This window comes from Alternaria alternata, assembly GCF_001642055.1.
Source record: "Alternaria alternata strain SRC1lrK2f unplaced genomic scaffold CC77scaffold_32, whole genome shotgun sequence".
NCBI classification, from domain to species: domain Eukaryota; kingdom Fungi; phylum Ascomycota; class Dothideomycetes; order Pleosporales; family Pleosporaceae; genus Alternaria; species Alternaria alternata.
This window is the reverse complement of record NW_017306221.1, coordinates 248,482-261,767: the sequence shown is the minus strand read 5'-3', so window position 1 is coordinate 261,767 and position 13,286 is coordinate 248,482. Positions and strand designations below refer to the sequence as shown.

The 13,286-nt window shown below is 49.9% G+C and overlaps 6 protein-coding genes and 1 non-coding gene across 7 annotated transcripts; 4 read left to right on the top strand and 3 right to left on the bottom strand.

Annotated features, from left to right (window-relative positions):
* The first annotated feature begins 410 nt into the window (after positions 1 to 410).
* On the top strand, positions 411 to 1,920 carry CC77DRAFT_1025869 (glycoside hydrolase). Its single transcript, XM_018526156.1, has 2 exons — positions 411 to 788; positions 840 to 1,920. The coding sequence occupies exons 1-2, from the start codon at positions 730 to 732 to the stop codon at positions 1,840 to 1,842; spliced, it is 1,062 nt and encodes a 353-aa protein (XP_018379891.1). The 5' UTR covers positions 411 to 729; the 3' UTR covers positions 1,843 to 1,920.
* A 1,048-nt stretch (positions 1,921 to 2,968) lies between these two features.
* CC77DRAFT_948847 (hypothetical protein) lies at positions 2,969 to 4,105 on the bottom strand (the record flags this gene model as incomplete). The annotated part of the gene is made up of 2 exons (XM_018535222.1): positions 2,969 to 3,606; positions 3,655 to 4,105. 2 exons carry the CDS (start codon positions 4,103 to 4,105, stop codon positions 2,969 to 2,971), a joined length of 1,089 nt encoding a protein of 362 aa, XP_018379890.1.
* A 293-nt stretch (positions 4,106 to 4,398) lies between these two features.
* Positions 4,399 to 5,921, bottom strand: CC77DRAFT_567007 (hypothetical protein). Its single transcript, XM_018532232.1, has 2 exons — positions 5,249 to 5,921; positions 4,399 to 5,195 (listed from the first exon to the last, which is right to left on the bottom strand). The coding sequence occupies exons 1-2, from the start codon at positions 5,655 to 5,657 to the stop codon at positions 4,459 to 4,461; spliced, it is 1,146 nt and encodes a 381-aa protein (XP_018379889.1). The 5' UTR covers positions 5,658 to 5,921; the 3' UTR covers positions 4,399 to 4,458.
* A 164-nt stretch (positions 5,922 to 6,085) lies between these two features.
* CC77DRAFT_t101 lies at positions 6,086 to 6,184 on the top strand. Its single transcript has one exon. It is a non-coding gene; the product is annotated as a tRNA-Glu (tRNA).
* Positions 6,185 to 6,862: 678 nt separating this feature from the next.
* On the top strand, positions 6,863 to 7,486 carry CC77DRAFT_948691 (hypothetical protein; the record flags this gene model as incomplete). Its single annotated transcript, XM_018535212.1, has 2 exons — positions 6,863 to 7,336; positions 7,388 to 7,486. 2 exons carry the CDS (start codon positions 6,863 to 6,865, stop codon positions 7,484 to 7,486), a joined length of 573 nt encoding a protein of 190 aa, XP_018379888.1.
* Positions 7,487 to 8,767: 1,281 nt separating this feature from the next.
* CC77DRAFT_948892 (hypothetical protein) lies at positions 8,768 to 9,033 on the top strand (the record flags this gene model as incomplete). Its single annotated transcript, XM_018535224.1, has 2 exons — positions 8,768 to 8,904; positions 8,967 to 9,033. Coding segments are annotated over 2 exons (204 nt in total), but the record flags the coding sequence as incomplete, so codon positions are not given.
* A 130-nt stretch (positions 9,034 to 9,163) lies between these two features.
* CC77DRAFT_1100011 (hypothetical protein) lies at positions 9,164 to 12,547 on the bottom strand. Its single transcript, XM_018530041.1, has 2 exons — positions 11,051 to 12,547; positions 9,164 to 10,992 (listed from the first exon to the last, which is right to left on the bottom strand). Exons 1-2 carry the CDS (start codon positions 12,356 to 12,358, stop codon positions 9,472 to 9,474), a joined length of 2,829 nt encoding a protein of 942 aa, XP_018379886.1. The 5' UTR covers positions 12,359 to 12,547; the 3' UTR covers positions 9,164 to 9,471.
* Positions 12,548 to 13,286: the final 739 nt, after the last annotated feature.

Sequence of the window (13,286 nt, the reverse complement as noted above, 5' to 3'; positions counted from 1 at the left end):
TCGCAATAAAAGGGCTGTTGGCTTGACGTGGAGAAGATGCGCGATATATTGTTGTGCATGTTGATCGCTGTTCACAGTGTTGTGGGTCGCGTCAATCAACCACGGGCGTGGACCCTGAACGGCCCGGCAACCAGGCACTTCCCCTCACTTTTCGCCATCACCCCTTCAATTAACATCAACACCATCATCAACGCCATCGAGTCCTCGGATGGATGGAGTGGGCGCTTGAGGCTGAGCGCGAATTCATATTACCCGGCTAGCTTCCATGGACGCAGCTATACCTGCATCCACGTTCACGACATGAGTGGGACCTGCATCTCACGTGCTTCCTCACCCCGGATGTGCATTTCGCTTAGGCAATGGACAGCGGCGCCCAGAACGTCTACCCCAGAAGCAGGAGCTGGCCCCGATGATCCCGAGGTCCAAGCCGGTTGATTTGTGGATTAGTCTGGAGAAACTCCGCAACCTGCAAGCAGGTGGCGCCATGCAGCCAGGTCAAAGGACTCGCAGCAACGAAAGGCAGGTTTGCACATGAGCCACGAGCCCGGTTAAACAAAATGACTGGGGTGAAGACGAACCGCGAGAGCGGATAGATTGATTGAGCATGCATACGCTAGAGTTCTAGAATAACCGCAGAAGAATATATAGCATAGCAGGCCAGTCCGCTGTTCAAAGGTATCCGTGGCAGACAACTTCGAATCGGTCAACACTCTCGAAGTCTCAATCAACATGCGTTTCTCCAGTATCGTCGCCAGCCTGGCGCTTGCCGGCTCTGCCGTTGCCAGCCCGTAAGCAGCTCGTGTTTCAGTCATAGCGACGACTCGCTAATATCTACATAGTACCTACGGCCATGGCAAGGACAATGACAGTCTTTACAAGTCCATGAAGAAGGCAGGACGAAGCTTCATCGGTACAGCTCTAACTCTCCGCAACGAGACTCGTGAGGGCGAAATTATCAAGGCCGACTTCAACTCCTTCACTCCTGAGAACGCAATGAAGTGGGAATCTGTCGAACCGTCCCGCAACAACTTCACTTTCGAGGACGCCGACCGATATGCGGCATACGCCAAGAAAAACAACCTCCAGATCCATTGCCACACCCTGGTATGGCACTCTCAGCTGCCACCCTGGGTATCTGAGGGCGGATTTGACAACAAGACCCTCATCGGCATTATGGAGAACCACATCAAGACCGTTATGACCCGCTACAAGAGCGTCTGCACACGCTGGGACGTAGTTAACGAGGCTCTGAACGAGAACGGTACATACCGCTCTAGCGTCTGGTATGACACCATCGGCGAGGCCTTCCTTCCCATTGCTTTCCGCTTCGCCAACAAGTACCGCGGCAAGGCCGAGCTTTTCTACAACGACTACAACCTTGAGTACAACGCGGAGAAGACCCAGGGTGCCCAACGTATCGTCAAGCTCATCAAGTCTTACGGCGTTCGCATCGACGGTGTTGGCTACCAGGCTCATCTTGCTAGCGAGGCCACTCCCACTGCTCCTGGAGCCGCTCCCGACCAAAAGACTCTCGAGGCTGCTCTTCGCGCGACTGCTGATCTTGGCGTCGACGTTGTCTACACCGAGATTGACCTCCGCATGAACACTCCTGCTACTGCCGAGAAGCTCAAGGTCCAGGCTGATGCTTACGAGCGCGTTGCCAAGTCTTGCTTGGCTGTTAAGCGATGCATTGGTATGACTGTCTGGGGTATCTCCGACAAGTACTCTTGGATTCCTGGTGTCTTCCCGAGCGAGGGTGCTGCCCTTCTCTGGGATGACAACTATGAGAAGAAGCCTGCGTACAAGGGCTTCCTCAAGGGTATCCAGAGCAAGAAGCATTAGACGGGGTCAAGAACGGTGGAATTATTATGTAGACATTGAGTAATCTGTACATTGTAACGAGACTCGGCTTTACTATCTCTGGTGACTAATAAGCTCTCACATTATGCTTCTCATCTCCGTCAAATGCTCATGTCCACGCAGAATCATGTTGTCTGTGAACTTCTCTTCTACGTTACATCACCACCATGTCGAATTCGTTTACTACACAGCATTCGCATCTACTAAGTACATCTAGTCGTCGCTTGAGTATGCTTTGCCATCTGAACAAGGGATAAACTGGCTGTCGTTAGAGTAAATATCACCATCAGCTGGTTATATGATCACCTCGTCGCCAACTGAGCAAATCCCGTTGTCGTCGGTAGTGACCATGTTCGCTGCCCAAGCTTCGGCCGTTCCGGTGTTCGATTCGCTTGAAGTTTGAGTTCTGCGCTGCATCAGCTTCCGGGTGTCTCCACAATCCTTCTTGACTACAGTTTTCTCTATCGTCTCAACATCCGACTCATTCGTTCAGCTTTCCCACACTATATCAGACATATTCAAAATAGTCTCATATGATGGTATACTGATATGGCCGCCTTAAATGACTCTTGCGCAGCAAGCCATGACCATTTGGCTATCGATTCGAATGGTATGTGCGCGTAGTTTACTCGAAGCAATGGTGAGTTTGTAGGTGGTGCTACCCAGTATGACATCGAGGAGGTGCCGGATGTAAAGAGGCTTTCCAAATAGTTTGCTTGGTGAGCGTGGGGATGATTCCAAGGATACGCTACACCTCAGACCTCTTCTAACAGCTAGTAAGCGTGTTAACAATCTCATCCATCGTCTGACATGTCACGTGTTATCGTCAATAAGATCGTGAAGAGAAACAAGCTACTAAAGATGACACGCGCGGGTTTGAAGAGACAGGCAAGGTGAGTAATTGTAGAGATACCCACATGGATTCATAGCTAAGTAAGTAGACCATGGCTTCAGTGCCGCCTTCAGATCGACGTATACAAAGCTACATACGGTGGATTCCTCCGCTGTGCTCATGAGACCTAGCGTGATATCGATCCAGTCTTGCCAAAGCCGATCCGAAACCTGATAGCGATCCAATCATGCGAGATTCGCTTGTAAAATTCGTGCTCTAAACAGTCTCAGAGCTAGCCACGCTAGCGAAAAAGGCGTTCAGGACTTCTTTGGTACGGCGTTTACTAAGGCCAGGATGGTTCAGCTCATAAGCTACCGCGGCTTTGTGTTCTGCTTGGAAATTGTTGGTGTGAACGAATATGCGAACCACCCCGTTCATGAATTTTAGAAGCTCCAACTTGGCTTTGTTGAAGTGTTCTTCGTCCAGTGCAACCATTTGGGACAGGGTGAAGTCAGATGCAGCCTGCCAGTCGTTGTTGACCGCACTAGCAAGACACTCTGCTATCTTTCCAGAAACACCGCATGTCAAAGTCGGATTTCCCTGAAACTCACTCGCATTCTTGAGTGCGGCTTTGTGAGTACCGAAAGGAAAGGCCTGATCAACCTCTTGTGTGAAAGGAGATTGATACTCTTTCCAGGTCCACATTGCTCGATGGATACCAAATTGTGTGCCGCCGATATCGATGATCCATACTTTCTTTGTCTTCGTCGATGTGACGCGAAAGATCTCGTGTTTGTGTTCGGGTTGGTATCCGGGGTAGCCCTGACTGTCCCCGTCGTTGACAAGACGGGTGATCACCTTGTGGACACGTGGTTTGAGAACTACGCGGATTTCCTCGATCTTAACGTCCAAACCTACGATGAGTTAGTGGTTTGCCTTGCGGTGAGTTCAGTAGATCTTACCTTTCGTAAGCTCACCAATGATGCTATACATCCAAGTTGCGGGCTCGCTGCGAACCAGAGCACAGAGCATAGCGTTCTCGGTTAGCTTGTCCGAGACCAGATGCTGAGGAAATTCGGAGATGTAGTTTGCGTGGCTGACACTAAGTGGTACACTAATGTATAATACCAAATCATTATTGCCAAGACGGTCCACCTTGACAATAGGTATGTCCCAGGTATTCTTGCGGAAGCCGTAATAGCCTTGTTGAACGATATTTGCGACGCGAGTAAGCTTCTTCTCAAGGTTCGTGTTCTGGATGTCCTTGCAAGCCTTCTTGTGAGTCGGCCAATCCTTCACTTGACAAGCCTTGCCGCAGTAGTGACGCGATGAGGTATCCAGCTTGCAAGCACCGCACTTGTTGTGAGCGGGCCCGCCACACACGACGCATGCTGCTTCTGCTCCTGTAGCCATGGTTGGGGGTTTTGTCTGTGAGACCAAGATGTATGGGTAAGTGGCAATGGCAATGTGTATAAGTGTGCGCGTTCTTGTCGTAGCGAGTTGCGTAGGTGGAGGCGGGCGATATTTGTTCCGGTCGTACGCGACAACGAGGTGAAGGTGAGTCGGGAGGCACAAAACACCCAAAATGGAAGCTAACGTCGTTGAATTACATGACATAGAAAGATCACTATGAGAGACTTTCGTGGACTGTGTCGAGAATCGAGGCGCGAATGCAAATGGTGATAAGCAGTGTAGATTGACTAGAAGATGTTACAAGTTATGTCAAGTCTTTTCCAATTAGACCATGCAATCTACACACACCTTACCTACCCCAAGTTCGTCGACCTTATTGCCGCCAGCACAAGATCCAGTTGCGGGTCGCTGAATTGATTCCTCAGCTGCACCAAGTCTTGAGCTGCGTCAGTCTCAGGAGCTGAATTATCAGCACGCTCCGCCGCCGTTCTCACGTCAACGAAGATGTGGCGGTGAGCCACCTCTTGTATCATGCCCTCACAAACAGTTTGATCAGTTTCGCGATGCACTGCACGCAGATACTGTCTTGGATCGTAACGTGCGACGTATCCACGTACAGCCTGAGTCAACACATTCGTCAAAGACTGTTTCCAAGCAGAGGGAGCTGTGCCAAGTTTACGAACGATACTTGCCAAAGCGTTGCCGAGCTGCTGTAGAAATTTGGAGAGTACTCTTCGCATGAGCCACGCAATGGCCAAGTCAATTTGTGTCAAAAACGAATCGGATCTCTGGATTTTGGCGCAAGCCTCCTCGAATTCTCTGCATTTTCCAACGTTGAAAACTCGGCAAAGCCTCTTGAGGTGAACCGATTCGAATTCTGCAGCCGGGAAGATGTTTTGCGTAAGTCCGAAATCGGCGCCAGACGGATTCATGTACCAACGCTTACCACTCCGCCTGTGAGTGATTCGTAAAAGCATGAGCCCGTGAAAAGGCCAGTTCGATTTTCTTGTGCCGTTTGTATGCACAAAAGTAACGGTTCGCATTGGGTCTTTCAGCTCGGCCTCAACTTCATGGAGATGAAATTCGCTTTCTAGGATAGTATTAGAACAATGATTGATTGGAAGGGGTTGTGAATAGACTCACGCTTGATAAGCTGTGTAATCAAGGATTCCGTCAACACTAAGGGCATAAAAGGATACCGAAAGCACATGAGCGCATGTTTAGCGACCTGATCTGGGAACCAGATATCTGAAAGATCTGAAAACAAAGTTTTCGTAGCGGTACCGTCCTCGTAGGCTACGACCTTCTGGTCCTCTAGCTCAACCTTTGAGATTGGAATTGGCCAAGTATATCCCTTCAATGTAAGCCAGGCTTGTTGGACGACTTCAGCGGCCATCGTAAGAGAAGTTTCGAGTTGAACACTTTCGCAATACTCCTTATGGTTGTCCCAATCCGCCCGTCGGTGGTCTCCGTTGCAGTAGACATGCGTTTTACATCCAAAACAAATCGTAGTCGCTGGTTTCTGGCAATGAGAGCATCTTTTCGCGTCCATGATGAGGGTATGTGAAGTGCTATGACGGTTGGAACGGAGAATAGGAATGGAATGCGACGGATGTTTGAGCGCTGAAGAAGAACGATGAACAAGGGAGCCTGTCTTTATAATTTATACTATTACCGTAGCAATCATTCGCACAAGCCGGCCAGCAGCTGACAGGACTATGGTCATTGTGAAGGTGCAGCAAACGAGTGTCAAACAAGGTGCCTTTCTGTGATACAGGATACACAATATTCAGCTGTATAGGGCATATAGCTCTATCAGACTAGAGACGAGTCGGGATCAAGCCACAATAGTGCTTGAAGCCCTTTTGTGCCCATAATGGAGTCGGCCCGGGCCGGAACGGGCTAGATCTGGAGTAGATGTCAACTTTGTGATTGCTAGTGAGGACATAAAATGAGTGTGTCAAATTCTTTTCATCAAAATCCGATATGGTCTAGTGGCTAGGATTTGCCGCTCTCATTAGCAGAGTCAGTTCACTGTACAGTGCCGGCAAGGCCCGGGTTCGATTCCCGGTGTCGGAAGATGTTCTTTTTGTTCTTTTTGCTCTTTCTGCATCAGTCCAGATGTGTAGGTGTTTCGACGGTATACTCCTGCAGTGAATTTTTGTTAGCGCGGTGCAGCGGTTCCCGAAGTACCCCGACAAACCCACACGTCCCCGATCGGGGTACCCCAGCCGCTGACTCCAAAGTCTTGCCATGGCGAGCACACTGCGAAGGCATTGTTTCGCGCATAGGCAGTCGCAAGATTATGTAGCCGTCGCTTATAAGTCTGCAGGCTTTCGAGTTCGCACCCGCCGACTTGAGGAGCGTGGCCACGAGTGGCTGTAGATGGTCAGCGGGAGCTGGTGCACCGCCAGAAGTGTATCTCGACCACCTTTTCTCGCCAATGCAGAACATCGTCATGCGGACGTGACAAAAACAAATAAGAGCACGGAATGTTCGAAAACTTGACATGTCTAATGATGATGTACCTGGTTAGTGGACCGAGGCGGGCTGTGAGCTTCACATGACGATCAGGCACGGGGCAAGGATTTTGGCGCAGTTCGCTAGCTCCTACGTCATCGTTCTCCGCAACCCAGCAACATAACACGACCTCTTCTCCGACCTCACACCACCACAGCAATTGCAAACTCAATTCCACAACTCCTCACTACCTTTAAATCCACTTCACATACCCCAATTACCTCAAATCTTATCACAATGGGTTGGTTCAGCTCCGACGAGAAGTCCGCTGCGGCTACGCACCCCGTCAACCTCGACGTCACCACAAAACACGGTTCCGCAGCCGAGCAAGATCGTTACGGCCAGCACTTCGGCGCCTCAACCGATGCCATCCGCCGCGGTGTGGACAAGGGCCTCGACAAGCTGCAACAAGCTGCCCTGGCCAAGGGTGAGGGTGCCGAGCAAGACCGCTACAGCGAACATCTGAGCATCGGTGACCGTGGCTACAACGCCATGAAGGACGCTGCCAAGTACAAGGGCGACGGCGCCGAGCAGGACCGGTACAACGCACACTTCAGCCCGGCCCTGCACAGCATCGATGCTGCCAAGGCAGTACAGGCCGCGGGAAGCGTGGCTGCAAACGGAGAGAAGAACGCCAAGTACTTTGGTCTTGGCTACGATGGTCAGCAAAGGGCGAAGCTGTTGGCTGGTGGCGGAATGGGTGCAGAGCAGGTAAGCTGGTGAATCCGTGCTGTCATGACGGCGATACTAATACCATTGCAGGACCGCCTTGGCCAGCATTTCCACCTGACCAGGGACGCCGTCGCCGATGCCGCCCAAAGATTGAAGGATGGTGCAAAGGATGTTCTCCCCAGGCGATAGACGAATAGCTGCTCGATGCAAACATGACCGCAACGACGACTTTGGCGAAGACTGCAACGGCCGTATATGTGTACAACACATTGTATGTTCACAATGTATAAGTAAAAAACAATAATTTATCATATGTCGAACTTTTTGATCCTGTCTATCTACAAGTGGTGTGCGAGGTGCTCGTGCAACACTCGGCGTCCATGACGTGACGATGGAAGATGGACCGCTCATGGTTGATGGTAATAATGAAGGGAGTCTATCGCTGATATACTCAGGAATAGTCTCGCTGCACACTGTCGCACTGTCCAATGCATTATGGCTCACGACCCATCGTGCTTGGTAGAAATGGCTGTGCAGTGCCTAGCATCTAAGGGAAACCAGGGCACCATACGCCGAGCTGATGTATGCACGACCTTCACAACCACCACGGAAGGCTCGATCATAAAACATCACAATGATCGTCCCCAAGCATAGTATCAATAATACGTCTTTGCGGCTCATTCGTTACGCCTTACGTACCCCACATCTCCCGATCTGACATCAGCCCAACGTGTCCGACCCCGGAATAGCGCAAACCATCAACAAGCCATGGTCTACGTTTCATGTCTACCCATACTTAGACGATTGTCAGCAAAATTGTTGTCAGCCTTATGATGGTTCGTGGTACCGAGCCATCTAGCATGTTTCAACAACAAACATTTCCTATGACAAAACAATATTGCGCCTCGTGTACTTGGACGTCGATGGCATACCGGGAATTGGGGAGATTAGAATAGATGGGTAAGAGGAATCTGATGAGAGACACGTACTGTCAACCAAGAGGATCAGTCTAAGAAAAGCGCTTCACAAGAGTACTATTTGTATCCAGACCATGAGAAGGAGTGTATAAAGCCAACATATCATGATCACTTGTCCTTTCGCATCATCTTCACTACAACCCTCCACAGCTTCAGCACCACGATCCTCACCACCACCAAAAACAACTATCAAAATGCAGCTCACCGCTCTCCTCACCCCCCTCCTCGCGGCCTTCGCCATCGCCGCTCCTACCGCCTCTGTCAACATCGACACCCGCCAAACCGGCAGTCTCCGCGTCCAACTCTCCAACGACGCCGTCGACACAGCCGTCCAGCGCGTCATCCCCGCCAATGGGTAAGTCCCAGCCATCTATGTCTTCTACAACAATCTCTTCCTTTGTCTTTTTTGTTTTACTTTCTTCAACATCTCCAGCTCACCACCGAAACGAGTTGAAGTAGTTTTCTGTTTTAACTAATCATACATGTTAGCTCCCGCGTTTCTCTCCGTGCAAACTTTGCTGGCCTGGGCCGCCCGGTGTTTGCTAACCGTGCACTGATTGTCGGTGCTGGGAATGGGCGGTGCAACATCTTTAGTGATGCGGCGGGCACGAAGAGGGTGGCTACTATTGTGTAAGTTCTGTCGTTCAAACTTTGAGTTGGAGTGAGGTTAGCTGGGATTAACATGATGTTAGGGCTGGTGGCGACGATGTCGATTTCGGCCAGACTCATCTAGATAATGGGGTTATTGTCTGTCAGTAAAAGTGACACGAAATACGTCGTGGTGTGGTTGGTAAGGGGAGCGTGGGGTGGTTTGTGGAGTCGAAGAGTCTGGGGTGGAAGAATGCTACATGAGGACTTTCATCTTACTTGTGTTTTTGTTTTTGTCTTTGTCTTTTGTCATGAAATTCTCTTTCTGCTCGAGCACTGTCGATATAGAATAAACGCTTGTCTTTCACCGTGTCCTCCTAGTTGCCCAGTATTTATGTGTTACATGCCACGCTTACAGATTCATGAATAATTTTGAAGAAAACGAAGACAAGGTCATCTCTGCCTCATCAGCGTTATGCTAACCTATCGACCTCCTTAACTCGTCTTCTACCTTTTCTTCTCCAGATATATTGTTTTTCTTCTCGAACTTGCTAAATGAGCTGTGCCGCACGTGCTCATGATCTTCTCCTCCACTAGACACACTTGTGATCAAGCCAAGAACCCGGCTGTGTTCAACCCTCCGATCGTCCTTCCGAATCCAGGTGCCTCCTCACGAATGTGTAAGGACTGCAGAAACGATTGAACTACTTCCGAATCCACCGAATGCCCTAGAGTTGACACCCAGCTCATCACAACAGGAACCAGCCTAGCTCTGGAAGATTCAGAGTCATCAACTAAGACCTGAAAGTACTTATCCTCTAAGTCTCGGTTCTCCATGACGAATTCAGCAAGAGTTACTTCTCTTTTCTGCAACAAAGACCATAAACGTACAAACCGTATGAGCATTGTGCAATAGCGGATGGAGAATTCGATAATCCGAGGCAGTAGTGTTCTTCCTTTACTATCCCAAGATGCACGGACCTGATGGCCAAGACCCTCTTCTGTAGGGAATCTATTGACGTCGTTGAAAAGCGCCTTGGTCCCAATGGACACGGTATAGGGCGAAAAGTCGAGTATCTCCTTCTGGAACCCTGCATCGTAGTTCCCGAGATGCTTCCGGATACACAATTCGACAGGTTCCATCCACTGCGAATCCGTACTGGAAACTTGCATGTCTATGTCCAGGCCTAAGATAACAAATAGCTGTGCGGGAACGTAAGCCTTCAGCATTGGAAAGGGATGTTTCGGTGGCTTCCGGCAGCGCGGATCAGCCTTTTCCGCCGGTAGGTTCTCATATGCGCATATTGATATCTTCCGATGTGGTAGTATGGCCAGCGCAATATCGCCCATCGGGAGGTGGCGAATGTGCGATGGCAATAGTCCGGTTGTGGAAGGGAAAAGACTGAGTGCTATCGCTTGACCGTCCAACCCTTCTGTCCGCGAGGCCTTACCAACAGTACTGGTAGGGAAGAGGCTGCGATAGATATGTAGAATGCGGTCCGCAAGAGCGGATTGGAAGTGATCTTTTGCGGAGCTGCGCATTATGGGGTTCTTATCCATGGCCAATAACTCCTCATACCATATGTTTAGCAACAGAGCTACTGAAAAATAGTCTCCGAAGTAGTCCATATGGTCAAGCGATTTGAGAGAAATTGGGCGCATTGTATGAATATGGTACTCCTTATGGAAGTAAAGGTCATCCTTCAGACTCGGCCAAAGAGAGCCGATTGCCTTCTGCCACTTGATTATGCTCAAAGAGTAACTCCATAATACCGGTGGAAAGGAGAACGATGAGGAAAATCGTCTGACGTGTAGCGGCTCCATGAAGTCGAGGAAGCTGCGGAGACGCTCCACAAGTTCGTAGATCATGCTGATCATAGCTTCCTGAGATCTTTCGATACTGTCGATGGTTGTTGGCAAAGTGAATCCAAATCTTTTTATCGCGAAGTCAGATTCAAGTAAGAGTCGTATGTCATCAAATTCCTCCGGTACATCGGTGAAGCACGAATATGCAAAGTCAACAAACTTCGTTCTGACATTACATGTAAACTTCTGGACTGGTGTGCGATAGGCATTCTTGTTCAATATGTCCTTGCATCGAAGGCAAAGACCGTCGATCGAAGTTTCGCACTGCGTTTCAGATCAGCCACTCGGTCAAGAAAAGCTTGTTAAACATTGATTTACGTACCTTCCTTTTATTAAGACGACAACCAAAGCAAGACCAAGAGGCCTTCGTCGTAACCCTTCGACTCTTTGGCTGGTATCTTTTACGCTCACGATCAGCCTCAGGGCTTGTATGAAAGTAGATATTGTCGAGCGCACAACTGGACACAGTTTTGTCATTGCCAGCGTTATTGGAACCGCATGTTTTCCTTTTGGCGATTGTTAGTTGGTCGCCACCGATTCCAGAGACGACTGTCATGGTTTGGAAATGGAGCAGGGGGGCCGCAGTTTCTATTGCGTCGGCACAGCCTGTAGCAGATTGCTCGATCGTCGGATAAGGCGACAGCCCATGCGACACTGCAACAAAGGGATGGCCTTGATGCGAAGCAATGTTGCCGTTCCACGGTGTAACAGTAAGTGGACTTGTCATGTTGTAGGCGGCATCATCAATCGGATTTATCTCCAGGTCATCTGCATCAACAGCGACGGATCTAACTCCTTGCGGCGTAAGAACTGATTGCGTGCTGTGACAAGGATTAGTAGCTTCCAAGAAAGATCCGTTGTTTGCTTGATCGCCTGTATCCAAGATGGGAATCATCCTGTTGTAAGGTGGTGTTCTGAGTAGCATTGAGGTCTCTGTGAATGGCCCACGATACATCGCCTGATAGTGAGCACTAGAATTGTCGACGTGAATATTGGGAAAGGTAATGCTCATCTGATCTGGATCATGGACACCATCCTGGGAGGGATTCAGATCAAACGTGGTATCTGGGATCTGCTGTGTAGGCCAGACACCGAGGTTGAAAACCTGCATGCTGCCGCTATCATTCGGTATAGGGTCGTGGCTGAAAAGCTGATGTGAATGCATGAGCGCGTTGGAAGGACCAGATTCCCCACCATAGTCGGTGATTGTGCTACCCATGACAGGATCCATACAGGGAGCATCTACAATCCGTGGGTGTGAGCTTGGAGAGAAGGCTTTTGCCTTCTCTAGGATTTCATAGCGTGCTACAGCATGCCGCAACTCCGCTTCGGCGAGCTCCTGTTCCACCTCTTCTGGCAGGCCTGATCCTTGTCCGTGGTTACATCCAGCAAATCCTGCTCGTTGTTGATAAGGCTGGAAGCTCACCCACGAAGTTGACTGAGAGGTATCTCGTGGGTTTGCACTCGTTGGAAAGCTACTTAGTGTGTCGCAACCGTCTATAAGTAGCATAGCTTGCGGTGTGTCTGTTTGGGTGACCGCTATGGGTATCGTGTTGAGTTCACGATGAGCCCATTCAGTCGCATGTTCATCTCGCTGTTCGGGTTCTGCGACGGCGTGTTGGCGATTCATGGCGGTGGCATACGAGGCTGATCTCTGGCTGCTAAGAAGATTCCCAGATTCTTTCGCACGAGATGTAAGGTAGAACAAAATAGGTTGGCGGAAGGCTCCTAGAAGGCTCTGAAATATTGAAGATTGACATGATATTTCGAAAAGGAAAACGTCGAGTCTTTAAGGGCAGTCGATGGAGGCTGAGCGTATGTGTTGACGAGTAGACACCAAGCGACGAGGCTGAGGGACAACTTGTCAGCACAGCTTTCCGCACCCCAAAGCAGATTAGACTCCCCCACCTCTACCGCCCGAGCCATCCTTCCGCAGCCGGAAACGGACTGGCGTCATCTTGGCACCACATCTTCTCCGTTCCGCAGCCGCATTGAGATGCGCGAAGGGTTATGCCATGAGAGATTCATTTCCACTGCGCATATCTTGCAGGATCTGGATGCAAACCATCATGTGTATAAATCAGACGATAGGAGCCTGTAATGCAGCGTGCGGTAGAGTAAAGCGCAAAGACTCACTTGGAGCCTATCATTTCCACTCCACAGTTCCTGACTACGTCACTCGAAACAAGCAAGCAATGCCCTGATCATGTGGACCCGTTCAGACATCCTCGCTCTTCTTCAACTTCTCGCCATGATTTTCTTTGCAACAGTTCATGCTGCATGGTGTCTGACCATCCATCGATGTGCGTATTCTCCCTTTTGGCAAGACCATGTACTGATTTTCCCAAAGCTACTATTCGACATAGCGCGCATGTAATCAGACTTGACATGCTGATCGAAACAAAGGCTACACCCAGCCATGGCCGCAACTATCCCTCCAGTATTCTCGCGTACCAACAGGTTCACTAGCGACGTGATGCCTTCGCTGATCTTGGTCTGAGGTGGGGACCTGACAGTCTCGATTCAAGGCATCAGCCTTGAAGGGAACTGGACGGCGC